Raw genomic sequence first — 26339 nt, forward strand, 5'->3', positions numbered from 1 at the left:
GTGGACATGTCTGCTTAAAACGTGGCTGTGTCAGGATTGTTGGGCACATCAAAATGGAAATTAAAATCACCTAGAATGGTGAAGGAGTTCTCCAGTGCGGATGTTTCTAGGAAGGATCTATGAGCCCCCAGGAAGTCACACCTGGGTCCCGGTGGTCGATAAAGAAGGATCCCTTTGAAGGTGTAGGAAGGGGTCAGTTTTATTGCGAATTCTAAGGCTTCGCAAGAAGTCTGAGGAATTAGCGTGTGCCTTACAATGTAGGTGTCTCGGGCAATGATAGCAATGCCGCCACCTTTTTTCTCGGTTTGCCTGTCCAGCCTATAAATGGCAAATCCAGCAGGAACGGCTATGACAAGATCCGGATCAGATGCTTGGCCCATCCAAGTTTCCGTCATGAACAGGATATCTATTTTGTGGTCCTGTATCAGTTCATGGATGTCCTGGCTGTGTTTGCTAAGTGAACGGACGTTTGTGAGCGCAATGGTGTAAAAATTCGTCAGATGGTGCTTACCAGTCTGAGAAGATTTGCAAATGACCGGTAAAATGGCGTGACAGCCAGGGCAGTATGCTTCATGCTTTGTAAGCAGGGCATTAGGATGGAATGTGCAGCATGAATGACTGGTCGGGGGGCGAAAAGCCTGTAGCTGAGCTGCTGAGTAACTGATACGGGGGGTAGGATGGAACAGACCAAGGGGGGTGGCCCTGGGCCCGGGCCAGGCGCGGACGGGCGCAGACGGGCTTGCCTTCGGCGCGCCGCCGGCGCGCCCGCTGCGCCCGCCCGCTGCGCGGTCGGGCGGCTCTGTTGTTAATATACATAGCGGGGCGGGCAGGAGGAGGGTGGGAGGGGCGCCGAGCAAACCGGGCAGCCTTCCCAACACAAGATGGCGCCCAAAGTCAAGCTAATAGCTCCCCAGCGCGTGAACAGCGTCGCTGAGGTGAGAAATGAACCGGAACCTCTGCGAATTAGTCTCGCCTGGGTGGGGGGGCGGGAATATAAAACAGCGCCTGATTAAAATAATTACAAGGTTAAAACGAGTATAGCAGTCAGTCGTTTTTCAAATACATCCAACAAACACAGAGCAAACCTCCGGCTTCCGCCTCAGAGGGAAAACATTGTCAAGCTGTGATAGAAAGCTGGACAACCATTTGAGTGCCATGCCAGTTACACCACTGGATTAAAGAATTTCTAAGAGAGAAGTGTGAGAAACCGTGTCGAACGCGGCACTTAAATCCAATAAAATAAGTGCCACTGTCTCCCCTTTGTCGACCTGTTGACGAATGTTTTCGGTGACTCCCATAAGTGTTGATTCCATTGAAAATCCGGCTCTGAAGCCAGATTGGGACGGATTTCAGTTTCTGCGAAATTTGTAAGCTGGATATTGATGTGTTTCTCCAAAGTATTGGAGAGGACTGGAAGAAGCGAGATGGGGCGAAAGTTGGATGGGACCTCCAGGTCAGTGTTAGCTTTTTTTAACAGGGGCAGGAACCGTTGCTTCACATAATGACATGTTGAGTAGTTCCATGATAATATTGAGTATAGGAGGGTCAAGTTTTTGAAGTACCAAGGGGGGGGGGGGGGGGTCGGGGAGCGGATCCTTTTGGGAGCCAGATTTGATACTAGTGAGAATACTACGGAAGGAAGAGATGTTAAGTGGAGTCCATTTGTCTAATAGGGTGTCGCTGTTAACTTGAGTGACTTCCTGGGGGAGGCATTGTGTTGCGGGGTAATTAGGTGGCGAATTAATTATAGTTGTCATCCGTTTATTAAAATCAGAGTAGATGATATCTATTTTCTCTACAAAACATTCGGCTAAATCATCACATGATCGGTGGATGGATTAATGACCACCATTAGAGGGGTTTGTATTGCTAAGCATAATGGAATCCAAAATATTTTGCCGGCACATCTTTCATGACTGGAATTGAGGGAACTGGAGAGGGAACTTGACATGGTGGCCACAATTCAAGCTAGACTTAAGAGGTAAACTCACAGAATATGCAGAAATATTGGATAGGGAAGCTAACTAACATGCAAATATGTACGAGGAAGGAAGTATGGCAAGGGGGGGTGCTCCAGTAGATCTCTGGTGGACCAGATTGAACACCCCTGGGCAGCAAACTTTATTACTTAAATCATAGATGAGTAGGACAACACAGTATGCAGCAGATCCTTCGCACCTTTCACATGCACTATAATACCCTTGATTTATCTAGAGGACACTCCCGATACTTGCAGATTGAAGAACATTTAGATGACACAGTAGTAGATTAGCTCACCCTGGTGTGGAGGTGACAATTCCTGGCCCAGCTGTTCAGGGTGGATGAGCCTATGGAATCTGTCTTGGGCCTGTTGACCCATAAAACCCCAGGATCCGATAGCTTTCCCACCGAATTTATAAGCACTACCGAGACGTACTGGCTCACCAGCTGTTAAAGCTATTTGAGGAGTCGCGGGAGACCTTCATACTCCCTGTCACTACGCAAAGTTATCCTAGTAGCCCTCCCAAAAATGGGGAAGTCGCCACACTATTGCGACTCACATCATCCCCTATCCTTACTAAACTGTGATAACAGATTTCTTGCTAAACTAATAGTGAAGCGCCTGAACCCCCTGTTACTGGACCTCACCCGTTCTGATCAATCTGGATTTGTGCCCGGGCGATCCACAGCTTACAACTGCTGGACCTTGTTTTCCCTCATACAGACTCTGACCTGGATGCGGTCCAGTCTTCTTGTTCACCACTAAGGCTTTTGACTCCCTGGAATGGGACTATTTATTTACCATTTTAGAGAGGATGGGACTACCGAACACCTTCCTGGCATAGGCAAAGTTGCTCTAAACCACGCCAACAGCTGGGATACGCATCAACAATAGTCTCTTGGCCCCCCCTCAGCATTTCTAGGGGCACCAGATATGGGTTCTCTCTCTCTCTAGTTGTTTCCACCCTTGCCCATGACCCTTTAGCAGCTAAACTATGACAACACTACAAGAAATATGCTATTAGATATGCCTGAGACATATTCTCATTTCTCTTTATGTGAATGAGATGACGCTGTACTTAAGAAATCCTGGAGAGACCCTAAATGAGAAACCTATGGAGTACTTACGCTTTGGGACGCTCTCCGAAATTATCATCAACTGGGGCAAGTCACAGATATTCCCACTAACACACAGCATGCTCAATTCACCCGACGTCCCCTTGGAATGGAGCGAGGGCTCCGAGAAATATTTAGGAATCTGAGTGACCAAAGATTTAGGCACCGTATAGAAGGAGAATTATGGCCAAACACTTGGTGAAATGACAGAGCAGGTAACACGCTCGACCTTTCTTCCTTTATCAGTGGCTGGGAGAATCAGCCTCATCAAGATGGTAGTACTTTCTAAGCTCCTCAACGTGTTCATCAATATCCCCCTTCCACTCACTCAATGCCTTCTAAGACACTAGTGCACTCAATTCATAAAACTAGGTTGGGCGTACAAACAACCTTGCATCAAGTTAGAAGTCCTGATGCTGCTATTTCATTTTGGGGGCTTTGAGGCCCCAGGCCCAGAATTATACTACTTCTGCACAAGCACACTTTGCTCACCGCTGGTTACATTCAGACACTGTTCTCCCACATGTCGTGGTTAAAACGGACACAGTAGTGCCACTTGGGGCCCCTCTCCCTCACTATTCTCTGTGCATGAGCATCGTGAGGCGCACCTTCAGAGCCTGGAGCACACTTGACGAGTGACTTCGCTCAGCACCCATCTACGCGGCCTCGCCTACACTGAAGCACCACAGATTCCACACACCCATGAACCAAAAACTCACACAATGAACACTTAAAGGGCTCTCACAATAGGGTGACCTTCATACTGAAAAAAGATTCAAATCGCTGGAAGAGTTCCTGGGCGATGCCGTGTATACTCTCCCCTGGTGTTTTTCTATACTGTCGAATAAGAAGCATGCTCAAAAAGCACTCCCCGAGTTTCCGGTGGAACCAGAGGCCTGCCGAACGCTGGAGTCCCTCCGCGTATTCACTTCCATGATTCCTTGGAGGATACCCTGACTCAACTATGTGCACTCTGCGACCAATGGGAGCGGGAGATGGGCCTGGAGATCCCGGACAAGATCTGGTCCTTTCACTGAGCCCAGACAGGTGTCATATCTGCTAGTAGTAGGCTCCGTATTATACATTACAAGTTCCACCAGCAGGCATATTACACTCCTGCACAATTGCACAGACTAGGCCTCTGTCCTCGCTGTGGTGCCCCGGACGCGACGTTCCTGCACCTGGCATGGACTTGTGGTATGGTCCAGTCGTACTGGAGCGTGGTGCTCTCCGCACTTACTGAAATGATAAGTCACAAAGTGCCCAGGGACCCGAGGGCTGTCTTACTGGGATTGGTGTGGGCTAAATCCGTCACTCACAGGAGATACACAGCTTTAACACTGTTGCTGGCGAACAGAAAGGTGGCGTATTGCTTGGGACGCTGGAGATCACCTAAATATAAGGCATGTTTGGATATATTATTATGAACAACTGGATGTATACGCCACACTGCAGCCGCCAACATTTAGACCAAGAGATATATGAAGCTCACTCATTGCCTTCCTTTTGGCTTCGCCTTCCTGGGATTGGTGCACTGGGCGCACCTTGGAGGTCACACATCCTAGTTTTGCTCAGCAGCGGGCTTTTCATATGCAGTGACAAGGCATGCCTCCCAACCCGCATGCAGACAGGAGAGTAATGCAGCAGACTGTCAGTCGAAACACAGGTTGTCCAGGAGCTCTGCCCAGCCCTTGCACAATGCCTACTGTTTTCTGTAGTGTTACCATAATGCTGATGCAATTTCCATGTATTGCATATTAATCCTTTGTTACTGTAAAGTCTCTAATAAAATGAATAAATAAAAAATAAAAGACAACATAACATGCAAGTGAAGCACGCACAAGTCATCAACACACAAGCAAAGCTTTTCTTCTTCACTGGATTGTAAGGAAAGGACCAAAGGTTACTGTGGCATTACCTCTACGTCTAATGGCCACATGGGGTTAAAGGAAGTTAAAATTCATGACACCAATGGCCGCAGTGGATGCATTAGTCCACTGAGCCACCCGATCCGACCACTAAAACCAAAGGCCATGAGAATCGATATTTTGTGGCATTACTCAAGGGGGAGAGGGCACTGTTCCAGTCGAGGGGTGCAATTAGTTGCCCACTCGATACAAAGGGGGAGAGAGGGAAAGGAGCGGAAAAGACAGATCATGGAAAGCAGAGAGGGAGATGAAAGTAATCCTGGGTTTGTTAGGACCCACTTGTGAGAGGGAAGAACAAATCTTGTCTCTTGATGCCCTCACACACCCCGAAGGATGTCATGCTTCATCATCAGGCGTTTTGCTCCTCGTCGGGCCGGCGCTGCAATGCCCTACGGGTCCCCCGAAGGGTCGCTTTGCCGGAGATCTTTTTAGTCAAAACGCCGTCTGGTGCATGCGGGTGTGTGGAGTGGCTCCTCTTGGAGGGTGATGTGGTGCATGCAATGTGAGTTTAAAACTGTCTAAGGGTTACCAGAAATAAAAATTTTAATGAGGGGGTACCCTTGACAGAGTAAAAACCCGTAGGTTAAGGGTTACCTCAAACGGCTTAATGAGCCCCAGGTAACTACAATGTGGAAGAGGTCGATCCGTTTCGCGCCTGTATGGTCTCAAAGATCCGTGGCGGTTCTTCAGGACCGAAAAAGCAGGGTGAAGTGTTGTGCGCATGAAGAGTGACAGAGTTGAAAGGGTTAATACCCTCAGGAGCTGTCAGGGCGGGCCAGGGAACAGTGTACCCTACAGTCTACATCCCTGTCCCATTGTTCATCGCCTAACTTTCAGAAACATAACAAAATACTCCTGTGAGTTTTTCTGGCAGGTACAGATACATTTCGTAAATTATTGATAAGATATTAGTCCTCACTGATCTCAGACCTTCGGCTGACCGGTGCCCTGCACAGTGAGATCTGTCAGGCAGCATCTGAGCTCTGTCGGTGCAAGTTGGAGGACAATCAGAGCTCACCATATCACATGGTTGCCAGTAAGTTAAAGAAAGTCCAGGCCCTCTGTTATGTTTCTTTTTTTGTTCAAGAACCTAAGTCTCACTCAACCAATGCCCCATCTTTCCTGAGCATTTCCCATACTCTTGGGGAAACTCCATCTGATGATTCTGGAGTCAAAGTCTAAAGTCATTATTTGTAAGCTCCTCACACTGTCCACATAAAATGGCAAATGTGAAGTTTCACACGAATCTCTGCAGCAGTTGCTTCCACCCTCTGATCTAGATTACCTTCCTATTACACTGATCTAGATTACCTTCCTATTATACGGTCTTCAAACAAAGATGGAAAACCTATATCCAGGATGTGGAGCAGACTGTTTTAAGGCCATTTCCAGACCCCAATATTGCACAGGAGATGGTAATTTCTGAATTTTCCATTATTTGTATTGCCACTTTGTTTTACCCACAATAAAGTGGTACAACAGTTCTCTTTAAAGGAATTGAAATATCACACACAAGCATTGTGAAAACGTGGAAAAGTCATATATAGCCAAACTGTAAACTTGGCAGCTATGGTTTAAATACTGAAAGATTCCCTTTCAGATTCAATCCTGTCTGGTGGAAAGAAGGGCTCGTGTTCAAAGCACTTTCAGTAGATTTCTCAAAATATATCAAGAACAGTGGTTAACATTGAAAGGGCAGTGTAAAATATTGGAACACACAGGTGGGTTTACATCCTGTTATACAAAAAACTGTTAGTAAAAGTAGAGATTTACTTGACGTATACTTGGCATCTTATAAAATGACTTTAGTGAAGAATTCTTCATATGGGACGTACTACATTTAAGAATTATTGACAGAATAAACTGTTAAGCAAGAAAGTTTAATAGGTACAGAAATTGGCGAACTGTTTTCATTTAATGGAGGTATTTCACTACTGTGATTTCAAAATTGAAACTGAATATGGATTTAGACTGTATTTGAATACAAAAACAGTGCTTTCCCTACCAAGGCTTTATTTGAAAGACTTTTATATAAACCAACATCTTAATAAATGAGAACACATCTTAAATGTTAATTCAAGCACTAGTGACAAGAGCCCCAATCACTTGTTTGGTAAGATTCAATATCATTCATTTAGTTTATTTGGCATCAGAAAACTCCAGTACTACAAAACAGGAAGATATAGTCTTCAAATCTGAAGGGATGAAGATGGTTTCCATATGTAGATTTATAGTCCTGGGCCAAAGTCTACAAAAGATTGAGATGATTTTTAGGGACAGCGTTTGTTATAATCTTTTATTTAACTATTAGAGCATAAAATCATCTCCAGCTCCAGAGGTGACTTATAGCACTAAACGGAAATGGCAAACATCAGTTGCTGTAATTCTATGGGCACTTTGGCTAGACATGGCCAAATGGGACGTCTAGTTTGGGAATAAGAACGTTTTCAAATCTTTCTTGAAAACTAGCTCATCTATGACTGCCATAATCTCTACTGGGAAAGAATTCCGAGACATTACTGATCAGCATCAGGAATGCTCTTCCTCCCAGTTTAACAGGGAATTTTTACATTTAAAAAAATATATATATATATATATTGCAAGCTTTTAATGAACAATATGAAAACAAGTTACTTACCTGTAACTGTAGTACACCAGTATTGGAGCTTTCATAAGATTCACATGCCTGAATCATTCCCCGTCGTCGAGACGGGAGTCTCTGGTACATAAAAAAGCATTGCTTAGTAGTATACCAAACTGAAAAAAGGCCTAGGCCCATTTTCCTTTGCAACCCATAACCTTCGTTATGTAAAAAAGGACTAAACTTGTCTCTGAACCAATCGGAACCTCTCACCCTCTAGAACCCTCCTGAGAGAACCTTCTGCCCCTCAGATTTTCGTACACTTGTGCCATAACGTTCTGAGTGCTAAATCCGAGGTGAGCCTCTTAGGGGAGGAGGGTGGGTTGCATGTGAATCTATGAAAGCTCCAATACTGGAGAACTACAGTTACAGGTAAGTAACTTGTTTTCTTACTCCAGTATTGGAGCTTTCATAGATTCACATGCCTGAATCAGAATAGCGAGCAGTAGATAAATGCACATTTTTTGTTACCCATATCCTGAAACAAGAAAACATATATAGCGTGATAAAAACGGTATTTCTAAACCAAAACACACATATCAAAAATACTTTGCAAAATTGCATCAAATACAATAAACAACAATAAAATGTGCAAATGTAGATAAAAAAGGAAGGAGGGATGGTAAAGAAGGCTCACCGTTACTGGATAAGGTTCCTCAGCACCGCTTTCCCCACCGCCACATCTCTTCCTGTGGCCGTATCCAAGCAGTAATGCCTGGTGAAGGTGTGCATACTCGTCCAGGTCGCCGCCCTGCAGATATCCTGGATCGGCACACCAGCAAATAAAGCAGTGGAGATGGACACTGCTCTTGTCGAATGGGCACGGACTCGTGCATTCAGAGGTCGCCCAGCTGCCTGATGACAATACTCTATTGCACTGGAAATCCATCTGGCAATTCCCCTTTTTGATAAAGGGAAACCCTTCCTGGGTGCGCTGAAGGCAACAAAAAGTTGTGAAGACTTGCGGAAAGGCTTAGATTTTTGCAACTAGAACTTTAGACAGCGTTGGACATCCAGCGAGTGGAGAGCCCTTTCCGCTGCTGTTTTTGGTTGAGGAAAAAATCGTTTGAGAATTAATGGCTCATTTAAATGAAAATCAGTTGGTACCTTTGGAAAGAATTTTGGATTAGTCCTGAGTATCATTCGGTCCTCTTTGAATTGTAAGAAAGGCTCCTGGACCGTGAGAGCCTGAATCTCCCCCACTCTCCTGGCTGAAGTGAGCGCAATGAGAAGCGCAACTTCCCACGATAGGAATTTCAGATCCGCCCTGTGTATTGGTTCGAAGGGCTGTTTCATTAACTGGGAAAGAACAATGTTCAATTGCCAGAGAGGTGGTGGAGGTTTTATTGGAGGGAAAACCCGGAACAACCCCTTCATAAATTGTTTGATGACTCTTTCTGTAGCGTGATATTGCGGCTAGGTGTACCTTTATCGATGCATGAGCCAAACCGGACTTTGCCAAAAGCAAGATGTATGGAATAATCTTGTGAGCTGCCGAGTGCAGAGGATGAATGTTAGAACTTTCGCACCATAAACAGAATCTCTTCCACTTCATCCGGTATGTTTTATTTGTACTATCCGCTCTGGCTCTAGATAGAATGTCCCTGCACTCCGTTGGGATGTTCAGATGTTGAAATTCGCAGTATTCAGGAGCCAGGCTGCTAAGTGCAATGATTTCGGATCCGGATGAAGTACTTCCCCCTGGAACATCGTCAGAAGTGACGGTATCTGCTGGAGGCAAATCGGGCGTTCCTCCGACAGTACTAGAAGCTCCGCGAACCAATGCTGCCTGGGCCACCATGGAGCTATCAGGATTATCCTGCATGGTTCCTTTTTGACCTTCATAAGAACCCGCGGCAGGAGGGGAATTGGAGGAAAGGCGTAGGCAAAGATGCCTGACCATGCCATCAAAAACGCATTCCCCCAAGATCCCCGTTGGGGAAGCCATCTTGCCAAGAACTGGCATTTCATGTTTTCCCTTGTCGCGAAGAGGTCTACTGTCCGTCTTCCCCATTTTTGGAAGATGTTGTTTAAACTCCCTTGGTCGATCTCCCATTCGTGACAGACAGACTTCAGCCTGCTGAGAGTATCCGCCTGGAAGATGTTCCGCTGTAATGGATATTCTGTGTTGCAGAGCCCATTCCCATATCAACTGGGCTTCTCGAGACAGGGAGAGTGATCTTGTTCCTCCCTATTTGTTCAAATAGTGCATTGCTGTTGTGTTGTCTGTTCTTATTAACACGGCTGCACCTTGAATCCTTGGTAGGAACGCCAACAATGCTAAGCGGACGGCTCTGAGCTCCAAGAGGTTGATATGCAATTGCTGTTCGTTCAATTTCCAGCGACCGCTGACTTGCAGGTCCTGAAGGAACGTTCCCCAGCCTTCCAAGGACGCAACTGTCGTAACCACTAATGGGGCTGGTTGAGTCAGGAAAGAAAGACCCTGCGAGATGTTCCGTTTCCGGGTCCACCATGTTGCCGCGTGGATCATGATCGGCGTTACCCTGAGTATATCGTCGAAGGATCCTGTCGCTTGATGCCATTGAAGATCTAGCTGCTCTTGCAACGGACGCATCCTTAGCCAGCAGAAAGGTACGAGGGGAATGCAAGATGACATCGTTCCCAGCAATGATGTGTACTTTCGTACTGAAAGAGACTTTCTTTTTATAAAAGCCTGGGATAGAGATATTATTCCCAGCTGTCTTTCCTTGGAGGGGAACGCTTTGTTTACCTCTGTATCTAGAATTGCTCCCAAGAAGGTGATATTTCTTGTCGGCTGAAGAGTTGACTACTCTTCGTTTAAAGTCAGACCCAATCTGGCAAACAGTTCCACGCAAGCCCTTGTTGACGACCAGGCAGACACTGCTGATGGTGCTTTGACTAACCAGTCGTCGAGGTAAGGAAATACTTGGTGTTTCTGCTTCCTTAGAACCGCTGCCACTGGAGCCAGGCATTTCGTAAAAATTCTCGGGGCTGATTTCAGGCCAAAAGGCAGTACCCTGAATTGGTAGTGTTCTCCGGCCACCATGAAACGAAGGTACTGCCTGTGGGAAGGATAGATTGGGATATGAAAGTACGCATCCTGTAGGTCCAATTTGGTCATATGATCTCCTGGGTTTAATAGCAGCAGAATATCTTGGAGGGATATCATTCTGAAGGATTGTTCCTTGAGGTAAGTATTTAGGGATCTGAGGTCCAAAATAGGGCGCCATTGGAGAACGTTTTTCTTGACTAGAAAAAAACAGGAATAAAATCCCCTTCCTCTCTGGGAATTCGGTACCAGTTCTATTGCTCCCTTTCGGAGCATTGTCCGAATTTCTTGACGTGTCTGATGCAAATATTTGACCTCTTGGGGTCTTGGTGGTGTACAAGGGGGGGGGGGGGGGGTTGCAGAAGCACTAGAGTATGTACGAATTGTATTATGTTGAGGACCCATTGGTCCGTAGTGATCTGCTGCCAATCTTGAAGATGATAAATTCTTCCACCCAGGTGAACATGTGACATAAGAGGAATAGGTGTAGCCAGAGTCAGAAAGTTGTCATTGTCGCCGGGTGTTGTCTTTCCCCTGACGACCTCCTCGACCTCTAGGAGTAGATTTTGTGTAACCTCCTGTTTGTCGCTGCGAATACTGTTGACGGTATGGCTGAGTTGAGGTGGAGTAAGAAGTATACCGGCCTTGTTGGTAACCCCCTCTATAGGAGGATTGGCCCCTACCTCTTGAGCCTCGAAAAGGAACTTTCCTATATTGCAATGTTCCCAGAGATTTAGCTGTTTCTGTATCTTTTTTGATACTGTGCAAGGCCTCGTCAATGTGCTTCCTGAACAAATCTTCTCCATTGAAGGAAAGGTCCAAGATCCTATTCTGGACTTCGGGCCTAAAAGCTGTCGCTCTTAGCCATCCTTGTCGACGCAAAACCGCCGCTCCCCCCAAAGATCTGAAGGCCGTGGTCGCAATGTCCATTGCGCACTCTATGACTTCAGCCGAAGTCCTTTCACCTTCTTGGAGGATTTTCCTGGCTTCCTGTCTGTCAGCCTCAGGAATGCTGTCTATGTAAGGCGATAGGTCGCACCACATTTGCCTATCATACCTGCCCAGGATGGCCAGGGCATTCACCGCCTTAACTAGAAGGGCAGACATGGACGAAAACCTCTTCCCTGCATTGTCCAAGCGCCTACCCTCTCTGTCGGGAGGTGTTGAGATTGGAGCTGACGGATTCCTCGATTTTTTCTGAGCCGCTTGGGTTATAACTGAGTACTTGGGGTGGCCTAGTAGACAAGCTGGAGCATCCGAGGGCGCTTTATATTTCTTGTCCAGTCTGGCGAGTACTGGAGTAACTGTTGCTGGTGTCTCCATGACCTTGAGACCTTCTTCCCATAGATGACTAACAATCGGGAGAGATCGAACTGTCTAGCAAAACGGCTCTTTGAAATCATACAAGAAGCACTCGGTTTTGTCCGATGACATGTTGAGCGCAAATCTCTGTGCAGCCCTCTCCATAAGATTATGGAACCCCCCGATGTCCTCCGGAGGAGAGTCGACAGGCCTCGGTGAAGGAGATGAAGGGGACGGAATGAGATAATCATCCCATTCATTACTAGGGTCCGTTATCTCACCCTCTTCCTGCTCCTCATCGTCAGAGGTCTGTGGAGCCGGTTGTGGTAATGGTGATATAGTTAAGGACCCAGGTACCTCTTGTCTTCGCACAGGCGTACATGGAACAGAGTGTGATGTAGTCACTGGTATCCTTTGGGAAGAATGAGGTAAAGGATGCCTCCTTTTATAGTCATCCAACATAAACTGCAAATCCGTCAGCAGAGAAGATGGAACGCTCACCATTTCTTCCGGATAGTGTTGCTGGGGACGGTCTTGAAAACCCCCATAGTCATCTTCCCAGTCATCTTCCTGACATTTAACATGTAATTGTGAGCCAAAAGGACCATCATTATCTTCCTCCTGCGAGTCTTCTAACTCTAACAAGTGGGATGGAACCAGAGGTGTTACCTTGCTTGGAGATGTAATATCTGAGGTAATCCTCCTCTTCCTGGTAAAATCCCGGTTTTTGGGGTTTTTTTCTCTCGTCGACAAGCCCGTCGACGAAATTGTTGTCGAAATCGCCGACGAAACCGTCATCGCCAATGCTGCCGTCGACGCTGCCGTCTCCGTCGATCCTGTTATCACTGTGGTCGACGATCCCGTCGTCGACGTAGTCGTCGTTGATGTCGCCGTCGTCGACGCTCTCGTCGTCGACACTGCCGTCGACGACGCCATCGTCGACGAGGATATAGGTTCAATAGTGTTCTTTACCTCACTTTTCTTCGTAGACGACGCTACTTTCTTCGTCGACGATCCCGTCGACGACGTAGATTTTCCTAATTTCTCTCCACGAGATGTAGAGGCTGGCTTTTTAAGTGAATGTTTAATTTTAAGGGGTGATTTTGAAGGCTCTGAACTCGTCTTTTTTTAATGTTTTACCCCTGAAGCATGACCCTTGCTCTCCTTTTCTATAGTCTGAGGAGATTTTGAGGGACTGCGCTCTGAAGACCCAGTCGTGATCTTTTTAAGAGCCTTCTCAGGTCTTTCCCCTGAGGTATGAGCCTGAGGAGATCTACTTCTTTTTTGAGATCTCCTTGAAGTTGTTGATGCCTCATCACTGTCACTAGACACAACGTCCTTTCTGGTCTTAAGTTTTTGGAGCCAAATTAACAGTCTACCTTTACGATCCCTCAGTGTTTTATTAGAAAAGGTACGACATACCTTACATTCCTTCGCCTGATGGTGTGGGTAAAGGCAGTATATGCAATCTTTATGAGGGTCGTCTGTATTTAACCTTTTCTTTGAACAGGTGGCACAGGCTCTAAATAAACCTTCTTCTCCTTGTCAGCCATTCTCCAGAAGTTGATGATGAAAAATCAGTTGAATAAACTCTTCAATCTAGAACCAAACTATAGAATTTGAGCAGAGCTCAAAGGAGACTCCCTAGCACAACGTGCAGGAGAAAATCTAAGGGGCAGAAGGTTCTCTCAGGAGGGTTCTAGAGGGTGAGAGGTTCTAATTGGTTCAGAGATAAGTTTTATTGTTGTTTATTGTATTTGATGCAATTTTGCAAAGTATTTTTGATATGTGTGTTTTGGTTTAGAAATACCGTTTTTATCACGCTATATATGTTTTCTTGTTTCAGGATATGGGTAACAAAATGTGCATTTATTTACTGCTCGCTATTCTGATTCAGGCATGTGAATCTATGAAAGCTCCAATACTGGAGTAAGAAAACAAGTTACCTACCTGTAACTGTAGTTCTCCAGTATTGGAGCTTTCATAGATTCACATGCAACCCACCCTCCTCCCCTGAGAGGCTCACCTCGGAATTAGCACGCAGAACGTTATGGCACAAGTGCACGAAAATCTGAGGGGCAGAAGGTTCTCTCAGGAGGGTTCTAGAGGGTGAGAGGTTCTGATTGGTTCAGAGACAAGTTTAGTCCTTTTTTACATAACGAAGGTTATGGGTTGCAAAGGAAAATGGGCCTAGGCCTTTTTTCAGTTTGGTATACTACTAAGCAATGCTTTTTTATGTACCGAGACTCCAGTCTCGACGACGGGGAATGATTCAGTCATGTGAATCTATGAAAGCTCCAATACTGGAGAAAATAGTACATACATGAAGATGACTTCTACAATGACTTCAAAGAGTTATCAGCTAGGTAATCAAGTCATCAAATTGTGGCCGTGTTAATTGGCACATCATTATCAACCTTGATGGTAACAATGTAAAGAAAATAAAAAGTTAAAAAATTAAAGGACGGGTATGATGAGTCAGGTGATTAATTTTGTTGAAAGTGCGCATAAATTCAAGTGAGGGTATCTGTCTGATGAACCTCTAGCCCCTGGATCTCAGCGTAATGTTAGGGCTCCTTGTGGTCTACCCGGAACGGTGTGGGGCACCAGGAGGGTGGAGGAGGGAGTGAACGGTCTAGCGGGTGGAGTCCTGAATACCCCAATGGCGGAAGAGGACCAATCTGATTAATAATGTGGCATCCCGGTCGTTTAAGGGAATCTGCCGTCATCTTTAGAGTGTTCTTGGAAGGCAAGTGTCACTTCATCCCACTGTGCTGCGAAGGGGAGTTTCCGAAGTCTTCTGGCGTCCTCCATGTGGAGAGTCTCAGCCTCCGTCTCAGCCCACTGGAGTACTAATGCGCGCCAGTGAGAAACATGCATGGGTGAAGGAGATTGCTATTTCATAGTAATAGGGCGCAGAGCTAATGAAGGTGCGAGGTCTATGAACCTGCTAGTCTCCCCTTCTGTCTTAGGGCAGGTGAATAGGCCTAAAAGGCAACTCTCTAGGGTAAAAATGTCTTGTCAGTCTATCTATCTATCACTGCGGTCAATGTGGTACAAGCTGCACCCCAGCAGGAGGATATAACGGGGCAGGCCCAGAATGAGTGCCATGCTTGCAGTGGGAGCAAAGCAGCAGAGGCAGTCGGAATTAGCCATATCGTATATTGTTTGGCGACGTGCAGGTGCCAAGTACGATCCATGGAGTATGTTGAACTGCATGCATTGGAACCTAGCATTCCGTTAAACTTTGTGTGGGAGAGAGATGGCTATGTCCCATTCTTTCTGGGTGAGAGACCACCCAGGGTATTTGTCCCATGTGGATCGGAGGATTGATAAAAGATTTTTTTTTAAATTCGGAATCACTCCAACAAGCCAGGAGAATAGCTTACTGCTTGCCTATAGTGAAAAGTGTTTGTGGTAGTGGGTGGGAGGGTGGTAAGGTGTCAGTGATGTCCCATGTGGAGGTCAGTGCAACCAGGATGCACCGATGTGTCAAGAATTGGCCTATAGGCAAGTCATACTGATCAGTCAATGTGTCAAAGGGAATTGGGGCTCCATCTTGAAAGACGACAGGGAATTTTCCCGTTTGTCCAGGATTTTCAGCAGAATATTACTCTTTGTGGGATATCACTATGCTTTTTACCTGAGAAAATAGTTGAGCACCTCAAAAGTAATTCTCTGTCGAAAAAGCGACTCCTATGATGTTCTAGATGAAGGCGTTTATGGGACCATTTGTCCAATCATACAGTAGTAAGTAAGCTGCAGCCATGTGTGAGTAAAGGCCTCCAGTCTCTTGGTGTTGCGGGGTTAGGCATGGGCGAATCTTGCATGTAAAGTTGTTCAAGAAATAAAAAGTATGCCATTAGCATAAGTTTAGACCCTTGTTATGCAGTACAGCTCTACTTCTGAAGAGTCAGACTCTGTTAGGAAGTAAACTATTCTGAAACAAGACCCACATCCAAAAATTCCCTCTTACCATGACTTCCAAAGATGAATACATGGTCCAATCTCCAGTTTCCATTGTTCTATTTAACAACTGGGAAGCCAGTGATCATGGCCTAAATATTTAGAACAATCTACGTAAGTTTTGTCAATGATGTTGTTCAAATTCCCACCCTAGATAATCTGTTAACCTGGAGATCATGGCGTCTCATAATTTTAAGGATATAGATTGGTTTTCAGTTTTAGAATTTCACTAAGCTAATGAACCTGTTATTCAACTTGCTTCTCACTAATACAAACCTCTCCCCATATTCTGTTCCCACATTTCCAAATCTACAAGGACCTCCTGCCATTGGCCACACTGTCAACCCACTTAAAAGCATGAAGTATGTGGCCACAGCGCCTGCCTCTCCACCTCTTGCGCAATATGCTATATTATTGCTCTGACGAGCATCTACTGTAGGCACACATTTAGCACCATAAGATTGCATCAAATGTCTTTTGACTGGGTTGTTTGGTTCCCTTATATCTATAATCTAACCGATTCTCTTTGGTCCCCTAAATTAATTGTGGGTTTGCACTTATCTGACTTTAAATTACACTTAACTCTTCCCTTCTGAATTCCCTATCCTTCATAATCTTCCCAAGATACAAGACAGTTCGAAAAAAGATATCCTCCCTCCTACCACAACTCATGTTCTGCTTGTGACACCCTTACAGGAAAAGTATCATAGCTGGCTCACTCACAGCTGTTTAACTGTGTGACTTGTATAATCCACTTGACATTTCATCTACCATGCCAGAGACTAAAGCCAAAGAACTCCCGCACCTTTGATGAATAGTGATTTTTAAATGCAGCTATGATTGGTGTTTGCTTCCTGAGTAACTGTCCTGCCACCAGCACCCTAATAACCTTCAATAGTGGGCAGCAAACACTCCAACACGTTCTCTGGATCAGTTGGGGATATTTGCCATTGGAGGTTTTATGGAGGCCTCCCAGTTTATCAATACATGTGTGACTGGGCCCACTGACTCTTCAAGTTACCTTATTCACTTCTGCCTTTATGGCGGTCAATCTGCCCTCTCATTTCCGCCACAGACCATCCCACTCTGATACTATTTCTTTCTTTCCCAATGGCTTTAGCATACACTATGCATCCATCGGTACCCTAGAAAATATGATTAGGTCTGCTTCTCTCCCTCCCAGACAGGAGATTTAGGAAGTGGTGTTTGGAGTTGGTTTGGCTAAACTTCTATCCTTGTGGCTGCTTGTCTTGCACCACTGCAGGTGCCGGAGGTCTCCAAACCGGATTCCACTGCTTTAGGCAGAGGCAAACAGTCTTCCGATTGGCTCTTGTCAGGACCTACTCTGGCTATATGATGGACTCCATGGCACTTCCTCTAACCATCTAATAGTCACCAACTCTTTCACCAAGTTACCCGAGCGCATATCGCTACGTTGAGGAGAGCAGAGACCCTGCTTCAGTTATTACATTTGAGGTCGTTTAGGTGGAAATACTCCGGTTTGGTGGGAAAGGTGGGTGCCAAATCACTTGAATCACAGCCCTGTTTTACAAGTGGATGGCAATTTTGTATAGAGGGAACAGCGTCTCCCCTCACATCCTACCTAAGATTGCTAGACCCTCCATCATCTCCTGAAGGAGGCATCTGAAAGTGAAAATTACAAGAAACACAAAATGCCATGCTATAAAATGACAAAATGAGAAATCAAAGTGGAAGTATCAAAATAGGATCAAACTGATCTCCAATAAGTGTAGGGAGGCTGGTCCCAATAGCACAAAATGAATCAAAAAAAGAAAAGAAAATACTTGCATTTATTAAGGCTTCACACTGAAGTAGTCGTCTGGCGTCACGTTTTTCATGCCACCAAAGTAGTCCAAGACCCAGATGTTGGTTATATTCAGTTTGGCAAAGAACCACTCATGGTCTTTAGGCCAGCTGGACATCTCCGGATGTCGACTGAACAACGCCTCCTTTGCAGTGTCCACTTCGGTTTCCGCCACCTATCAAATGTTAGCAAACATTAAAATGAGTAAGTGAAACCAAAACAAACAGATGACGAGCCTAATCGGACTCGATATGAGTAGGGAACGTCCTGTGACCCTCCAGATTGTGCTACATTACAGGGCCTAGCCAAACAGGGTTCAATAGGGGATTCCTTCGAGCTTTATCTCCATTCACTTGCACCGTTAGCCCGAGTTCGCGAATGGAAGCACTCTTGACACACACTACAGAAATCAATGAAGCCTGGCGTGCTTTCAAGCGCCGTAGAGGCAAACAAAATGTGAAAAATTGCTAGGCTGACTTTTACGTGCAAAAATAGACCCGGGGCAGAAAAAGAAACACATTTAAAAAGCCATCATGCCTGGCTTTTTTCCTTTTAGGGAACATGCTTCTTCATAGGACGGGTAATTTGTGTGTATGTTTGTGAGGATGGGCTAAAATAATGCAATTCAGTGGAGTGAACTAGGATTGGAGGAGTGTGTAATCAATACCATAGATTGATGGATGAGTTAGGAATCGATACTAAGGATGAATGGATAGGCGAGTAGCCAGATGGATAAATGCCAGGATGAGTGCATGGGTGGATGACTGCATGAGTGCCCGTGTGGATACACACCCATGGATGAGTACAAGCTGGGTCCGTGGACAGAGCATGTTAGTAATGTTTACATAGCCTGGAGGCATGTAACTAGCGGTGCAAGCAAATGGATGCCCACAGTATACCAATAATGCTCCCAGCATTTACAACCATGATACCTGTGCTATACCTAGAAGTGCCTCTCATCATGCCACGGTTGTCTACAACCTGCTAACACTGATCACCATTATGTGAAATACCACATCATACGGGTGCTGCCGAGCCACAAGCGCTCATAGTATTTCCCATATTTCTCAGGATGATAGCTCCGGCACTGTACTAAAGGTGGCACCCTCATGCCATGGATACTCACTATGCCAAGTATCCTGTGCCACTAGTCCATGCCTCCGCAACTGCATCCGGAGCTCTGCAGCCAACTGGGGGCTGAGGAAGAGCACCCATGGCTTGCCACTCTCCCCAGGGTAACCGTGAAGAAAGGGAGGAAGTGCCAGTGGTAACAAAGACTGGTACAGGCACCGCCTGGGTGGTACCTGACCGAGGGCAACATTAAACCTGATGAGGGAGGCCAGTTAGAGTAAGCCTGCTCCACTGAAGTGTCCTACTCAGCACCGATCCCAGTTACTCATCTTCTTGCCAGGATCTTCAGCTGTAAAAGGTCTCTGGGAGGGGCAGGGAGCCTTCCACTGCTGACCAAGCAAGCAGGCAAATTCTGTGCCAGAAGCACATAGATTCTCCAGCAAACCAGAGCCAGTGAAACACTAGCAAGGAGGCACTAGCAACCTTTACCCCGTAAACCCCAAGACACCGTACAGTTTCAGGCCCAACTGACAATGAACCATGAGAATTCCTCCGCTTTATCCAATGCTAATAAAAGTGTTCCTAGCCAAGCTCATCACACTTTCCAGCTACTACTTTATACGTTTCCTCCTTGGTGACTGGTTACCCAAGTCCAGGCCCTGCTTGCTGTAAAGACAGAAGATGACCATTAATGGAGCAAGAACGGATAACAAATGCATTACCTACTAATGGACTCTTTAAGGAGACGAAACATAAGGAGTCACCCTAACAGCATAAATTACACAAGAAAATTGTAAACAAATTAGAGTTTTCCGAGGGATAGAACAGAAGCATGATTGAGTCTTTAAAGAACAAGATACTAACCTTCGGTAACACGCTTCCTGATGGATACTCTAACTGGTGATTCTTCATCTTGTGAATACCTCCAGGTGACAATGTGGATCTGGAAACCTTTCTTCAGCAAGTGTAAGTTCCAGCCCAAGCCTACATAATCAGATGTCAGTGTGCAGATGTCTAAATTAGAAACTTATCATGGACAATTAGAGTTCATTCCATGAAATGAGGAAGTGGGTGGGTCATTGAGGAATCTGCAGTTAGATAGAGCATCCACCAGTCAATGCATTACAGAAGGCAAGTAACTTGTTCCTCTGAAGGATACTTCTTACGGCAGAGTCCTCACCTTGTGAACAGACACCAAAGTAGTATATCCCCAAGTGGTGGGTCTGTGTGATGACTCAGACCAAGAAATCCTGCAGGATAGAATGGGCAACATGCACTTTCCTCCAGACCAGATTATCTAGGTAGTACTGCTTCATGACGACCATGCAGGTGCCTGACAAATGTCCAAGACTGGGTTCCTTCTTCGGCACCAGGAAGTAACAGGAATAACAACCAGCCCCAACCTCCGATACCAGAACCCTCTCTACAGCTCCCTTTGCCAAGAGAGCCTGAATTTTTCCTTGCAGAATGGACAAGTGGTCCTCCAAGAGGTGTAGCGGTTTAGGAGGTATACTCGGAGGAGTGAAGAGGAAGGGAAGGCACTATCCATTTTGCACGATTTGGAGCACATGATCTGATGTAAAGCCTAGCTATTTGTGGAGGTAAAAGGTGATCCAACCTTCTACCAGGCAATCATGCGCTGCCAAGGGCAAACTATGGCAGCCTTGTGGTGGCTGAAGAGGCCGGGCAGGGCTTTGGGTAGTTTGTTGCCCCCTGAAGGTCTGGAAAAATGGTGGCCAGATCCCCGGCTTCTGCCTCAAACGGCTTGGCAGGCTTGCTGCTGCTGAGGCAAGGTCTGACTTCGCCTCTGCTGAAATCCCCTTCCTAAGCCTTTAAGGGGCGAAATTGTTGAGGAAACTGCTGAACAATTGGTGCTAGCCCAAGGGAGCTCGCTGTTGCCTTGCTCTCCTTGAAGAGACGTTTGCCATCAAATAGCATGACCATCAGGGATTGTTGGACATCACTAGAAAATGCAGCTGAATGGATCTAAGTGGGGCGGCGAAGCACCACACTTGTCCTAACTGCCCTACCAAAACAATCTGTAGTGTCCAGGTCTGTGCAAATTAAATATTTTGCAGTGTCCTGCCCATTCTGAATAATATGCTGGAGGTTGGCCCGGACGTCTTCTGGGACTGCTGGCAAGATCTCCACCACCATGTCACACAACAAATGCAAGTATCTACCCAAGAGGCAACTTGACTTCACTAAATGGAAGGCAAGGCTAGCGGAGGTGAACTTGCAATTTGCATATGCATTCATGTGCTTTAACTCTTTATTCAGTGAGGTGGTCAGAAAAACATTTGGGGTCAGCCTGCTCTTAGAAATTTCTGGTGTAGGGTGTTGAAGGAGAAAGGCAAGATTACCTGGAGCAGGTATGCATCTCCTCACTATTTGGCTATTTATTGGTGGGCAAGATCCTGGTTTTGCCCAGATGTCCAGCAGTGTGTGAGTCAAGGCCTCATTAAATGGCAAGTGAGGCTCCAGTGTTGTCTGTCCTGGTTGCAGTACCTGTAGGAAACTGGGTTCTTGTTGCAGTAGTCCCCCCACACCTTTTTCCTGGTGAATGATGCCACTTTGACTGAAGTGCACTGGGACACGGATAATCATGGACCCAGTGCCAGTTCTTTCCCTAAGTGGACAGGCATTAGAACCTAAGTCGCAAGTAAGTGGTACCTCTGGTACCTAGAACATAGGTACTAAAGAGGGTCCCTAAGAGCAGCAGCATATCGTGTTCCACTCTAAGGGTCCCAGCACCAAACTCTCAAAGACTACCATTGCAGGCTGCGTGGCATGGTGCTCTAAGAAGTGAAAACATGACATAGCACACACTTGTGTGCCATGTCTCCTAACACTGCATGTAATATTTGTAAGCCACCTCTACAGCAGGCCTTACAGCCCTAAGGCAGGGTGCATTATATTACTTGGGAAGACATACCTGCATGATCAGATATGCCCCTGTGCTGGTCAGTTCCATTACTGCCAGTAAAAGTGATCAGGGAAGCGATTTTAAAAGCGCTGGACACTGTGAGAACGAGTTCCCCAGCTACATGATGGCTTGACTGAAAATAGGGATGTTTGGTATCAAATGTATCGTATTATTAAGCCCACACTGATGCCAGTGATGGATGTATTAATACAGGCACCCAGAGGGCACCTTAGAGGTACCCCCTGAAAACTACCAACTACTGGTGTGCTGCCTGACTGGTTTTCGCCAGCCTGCCACCAGAGACAAGTTTCCGACCCCCTATGGTGAGGGACTTTGTTCTCAGGAGGTCAGAAACAAAGCCTGCTCGGGCAGAGGGTGATTACACCTCCTCCCACAGGATGACCTGAAGATTAGCATTCCAAGGAAGGGGAGCTTTAAAGAGCCCATCGCCTTTGGGATGCAAATCTAACTTCCCTCACAGGGGAGAATGCTGCCCCCCTTTGTGCAGACCCCTTTGGCACATGGACAGGTGGTAAAATTAGATAGTCATGTAGGTACGTCCGTCAGGCTAGTGCCACCCCTAAGGTGGGCTACTTGAAGCGGGTACGATTTTTCAGAGTTGGCCATCTTGATGATGGCAAACTTAGGAACTCTGGTCATGCTCACTTCCCACAGAAAGTGGTCATATAGGGGGCATAGTGACCCCAAAGGTAAGTGGCCCTTTGGTTACCCTACACGCCTCTAACACCCCTAAAATCAATATTTTCCCTTGGCAACAGAAAAACAGATCCTGCTGACCTATGAAAAAGAACACTGATGAGCCGCGAAAACAAAGACTGACGAAGGAGTATCTGACCTGGCCGCAGGCTTGCCGGCCTGTCTGCTGTTCCTGTTGATGTGCGCCAGAGTAGCCTCGTCCTGCAGCTGTCATGCCTTCTCAAACCTGGGAGGACTGCCTGCCTTCAACAAAGACCCAGGACTCCCGTGTATCCTGCAGGCACCCCAATAAAAACTGTGATGGCTTTAGACCCGCAAAAGCCAAATGCCGATAAGCACCACTGCACCGCACCCCCCAACCCGAGTCAAAGTTGGCCAGCAGTTACAGCGTGGTCCCCAACCCCTCAAGAGACAGAGAACCCTTTGGCTTCACCCCAACTAATGTACCCACGTCCCCTAGCATCGCAAGACTTGAACCTTTTGGTTGGTTCAGCCTCATAGTCCAAATCTGCAGCCTATTTTCCCCAAAGACCGATCTCCATTGACCAGCATTAGGCACATGCCGCTGTTTTGCTATACTGCACTTGGCTGCTCTAGTGTCGCTGGTGGTGTCGCGATCACGCGAACACCGGCAATAAACTACATTACCCAGAAAACCCTGGGACAGGCCGGAAGGACTTGCGTCATCAAAGTACGCGTTCACAGATCCCATAAAGGACCGCCTCCTCTAAGAGGAGGCGCTTGACAATCTTGCCCTCAGTTCCGGGTTGCTTCCGCAACGAAAGCAGCACAGAGCGCCGTGTGCGTGCTCACCCCCGACATCCCCGACGCGGAGAAACAGGACACCTGTCCCCGAGAGACCGCCACCGACGGAAGAAGCCGCGAGGACTTCAACGGATACCAGAGGCAGCACGACAGCGACAGGTAACCCGTACTGGTGCAGACAATGCCCCTCTGGTTCTGGAGTGCTCCCGCTGTGAAGGAACAGTGGAGGAGCGCCTGTGTTCACAACGCCTTTTAGCTCCTTGTGGTTCGGAGCGCTCCCGCTGTGCAGGAACAGCGGTTGAGCGCTGTTAGGGGGAGCGACATAGCTCCTCATTTATTGGGTGCCCCCGCTGTGAAGGAACAGCGGAGAAGCACCTCGTTTTTCTCCAAAAAGACTGGGGACCCTAGATGCTAAGAGAGGGACAAGACGCAGGATTGTAGGGGGCCGGAGTGCCCTCCCTTGTCCTCTTTTCTGGCATTTTCCCCAACTGCGTACATATCAGTGCATCTCTGGTTTGGGACTTCTACCCTTCCTGAAGTGGCAGCACGTGAGAGGTCCCTTGGGGCTGGCCACCGACGGAGGATTCGGACCCTCTCCCACGGCGGAATCCCTCTGCATCCTGGCTGGAGGAACATCCACCCTGATAACAGTGAGTTCACGATAGTGGGGTTAGGGTGGGTTAGAATTCCCTTAAAGATAGTGCCTCGTTACTCGTTTTCGGTTTTCTTGTCCGTAGTGCCCAGTGCAAGACACCGCCTCGAACTCGTCCCTGACCTGCAGTCCATACAGACATTGACCTGCCCACGACTCCTGCCGTTCTCCTTTGTTCCCCCCTTTTCTCCCAACCGCTGTCTCGCACTGCTCTGGTTTTCTTTCATTGGTGGGCGTTAGCGGAGGGGGGAAGAAGGGGGATAGTCTACTCCCGCATCGTTCCTGCTGGCTGGCTCAGGTTAGTGGGTTGTTGTAATACTGCTGACACTCTGACGCATCCACGACAGGAGGAGACCTGTCGGTGTTGCCTTGGACCTTGCCCAATACTAACCTTAAGTCCAGGAGTTTGATCTTGTAAGTCATTGTATTGTACCTATATGCCCATTTCTTTTCTCCTATAGGATAACATTGCAGCTTCTGAAAAATGCAGACTTTTTAGAACCTAAAGTATTTCTCTTGCAAAACGTACTTACCTGATTGTACTGATTCTGGTGCCTAAACATATTTAAAGATGTGTGTTATTTTTTTTAATTGGTGTGGATCTCCTTATTGAGTTGTGTGCATCACTTATTATCGATTGTGTGTATTTGCAGATGTCTAACACGCCTCTCCGATAAGCCTAAGGCTGCTCAACCACACTACCCCCTAAAAGAGCACCTTGGGATTGCTAGAGCAAGCCCCCGTCTGCCCATAAGGGAATACCTGCAATCCTTGCACAGTATATCTTTTGTTGATACACCATATAACAACTCAGCTTCCTGCAATACCTCTGTAAGGATGTTGGTTTTGACCTCTGCTGCCCTTCTAATCACCATTGCATGGCTAGAGCTGAAATAGGAGAGTGTAGGCTGTTGCCAGGTGAGATGCTGAGCCCACTGTATTTTTGTATGTCCAGGTAAGGGTTTTCATTATCATAAACATGACTGAGTAGGCTGGTAGGCGTGAGGTTTGCAACTTCGTGGTGGATTTGCTTCCGAATCTGAAAGGACTACTGCCCCCCACTCCCCCTGGCATCAGTGGCGTCAATGCATGGGGTACCAGCATCGATCTTGACGCCGTAAGAGATATTAGGCGTGGCGTCCAAACTTGAGTCGGGGATAACCCCCCGAGCAAGGGGCGAGAGGCACAGTCTGCATCAGATCCACTGACAGTAATCCTACTGTAGGCCCCCTCGTACCTGTAGTCACTTTAGAGGGATCTGGTAGCGTACCGAATAGCCGCAACATGACACCACTGAATTCCTTGATCTGTTGCAGCATCAACAATGGACCAGAGAATGCAGGTCACAACAGAATGAGGGCGGGTTCCAAAGATGGAGACCTGGTTTGCGGCCTGGATGTACCCCTGGTGTCGCAAGACTCCATTTTGTGGGAATGACAGGACAAAGGGGAGCCATGCTTGCATTTCAAGTGCTTCTTTTTGTTCAACTTACCTGATGACTTGGATCTCGAAGAGGATTGGTCACGAGTTTGGTCATGGGAAAAAGAGTGAGTCTGTATGATTGTCCTCGACTTTGAAAGGGAATGGATCTTCCTAACTTTTCGTCAGAGTTCTTCAACGTTTAACTTGGCTTCACGATCCTGGATGGCCTGTGAAGTGTTCTCCATGTACTTGTCACATGACAGTGAACCGTGTGAGGAGCAAAGACACCAGAGAAAGACCTTATTTGGGCCAGTTACAATATGTGGCAATCCTTACAAACAGTTATTTTAGGAGGAGGTATGTCCCTTGAAAACTAGAAAAAACAAAACAGAACAAGTCTATCAGGCCTGACAGAATTCGAGGGAACAAGCTCAGGATCCACACTGGATGGGGCAGACAGAAAGGAACTGATATGGGCGAGCTGATGTGGTGGCTATGTAGAGGCCCTGAAGTCACATCTGTGGCGGGATGGATCAGACGCAGAGCCGCATGACGCCACTTTACCACTCACAGTGGAATTGCTCAAGAAAATTCTCTGGATTTAGTCTGGTGCCTGGCGGTATTAACACGGTGCGGAAACTGCAATTAGACGTATCCATCAAAAGAGTGATTTATTTATTGACTTACACGTTGTACAAAATTCCCAGAAACAACAGCTGGTACTGGAGAAAATTTGGTTGAAATAGCTGTTATTCTGTAATGTTATTCTCTACAGTTATTCCGTAATGCTGAACATCTGATGATAACAAAACAGACACCGATTTGTTGTTTTCCTTTTTATCCTCCCAGTTTTCAGTTTTTCCCTGAAGGAAGAGAAATCTCCAAAATGATACTTGAATTCAAAAGTTGATCACTGATTTTAATTTAACAGCATTATTTCCACCCTTGGAATTGTACTTTTACGTGAGTCAGGAGCCCAATGGGTTGTTTATAGGAC

General features: G+C 46.6%; 1 protein-coding gene across 1 annotated transcript in view; it reads right to left on the bottom strand.

Annotated features, from left to right (window-relative positions):
* CREG1 (cellular repressor of E1A stimulated genes 1) overlaps window positions 1-26339 on the bottom strand; it is a 123727-nt gene that overhangs the window by 13446 nt on the left and 83942 nt on the right. The window contains exon 3 of the mRNA XM_085621126.1: window positions 17774-17964. Within this exon, the coding sequence (XP_085477252.1) occupies window positions 17779-17964 (186 nt within the window). The 3' untranslated portion in view covers window positions 17774-17778. The remainder of the gene's footprint in view (window positions 1-17773; window positions 17965-26339) is intronic.

Source organism: Triturus cristatus, chromosome 8 (assembly GCF_964204655.1).
Source record: "Triturus cristatus chromosome 8, aTriCri1.1, whole genome shotgun sequence".
Lineage (NCBI taxonomy): Eukaryota > Metazoa > Chordata > Amphibia > Caudata > Salamandridae > Triturus > Triturus cristatus.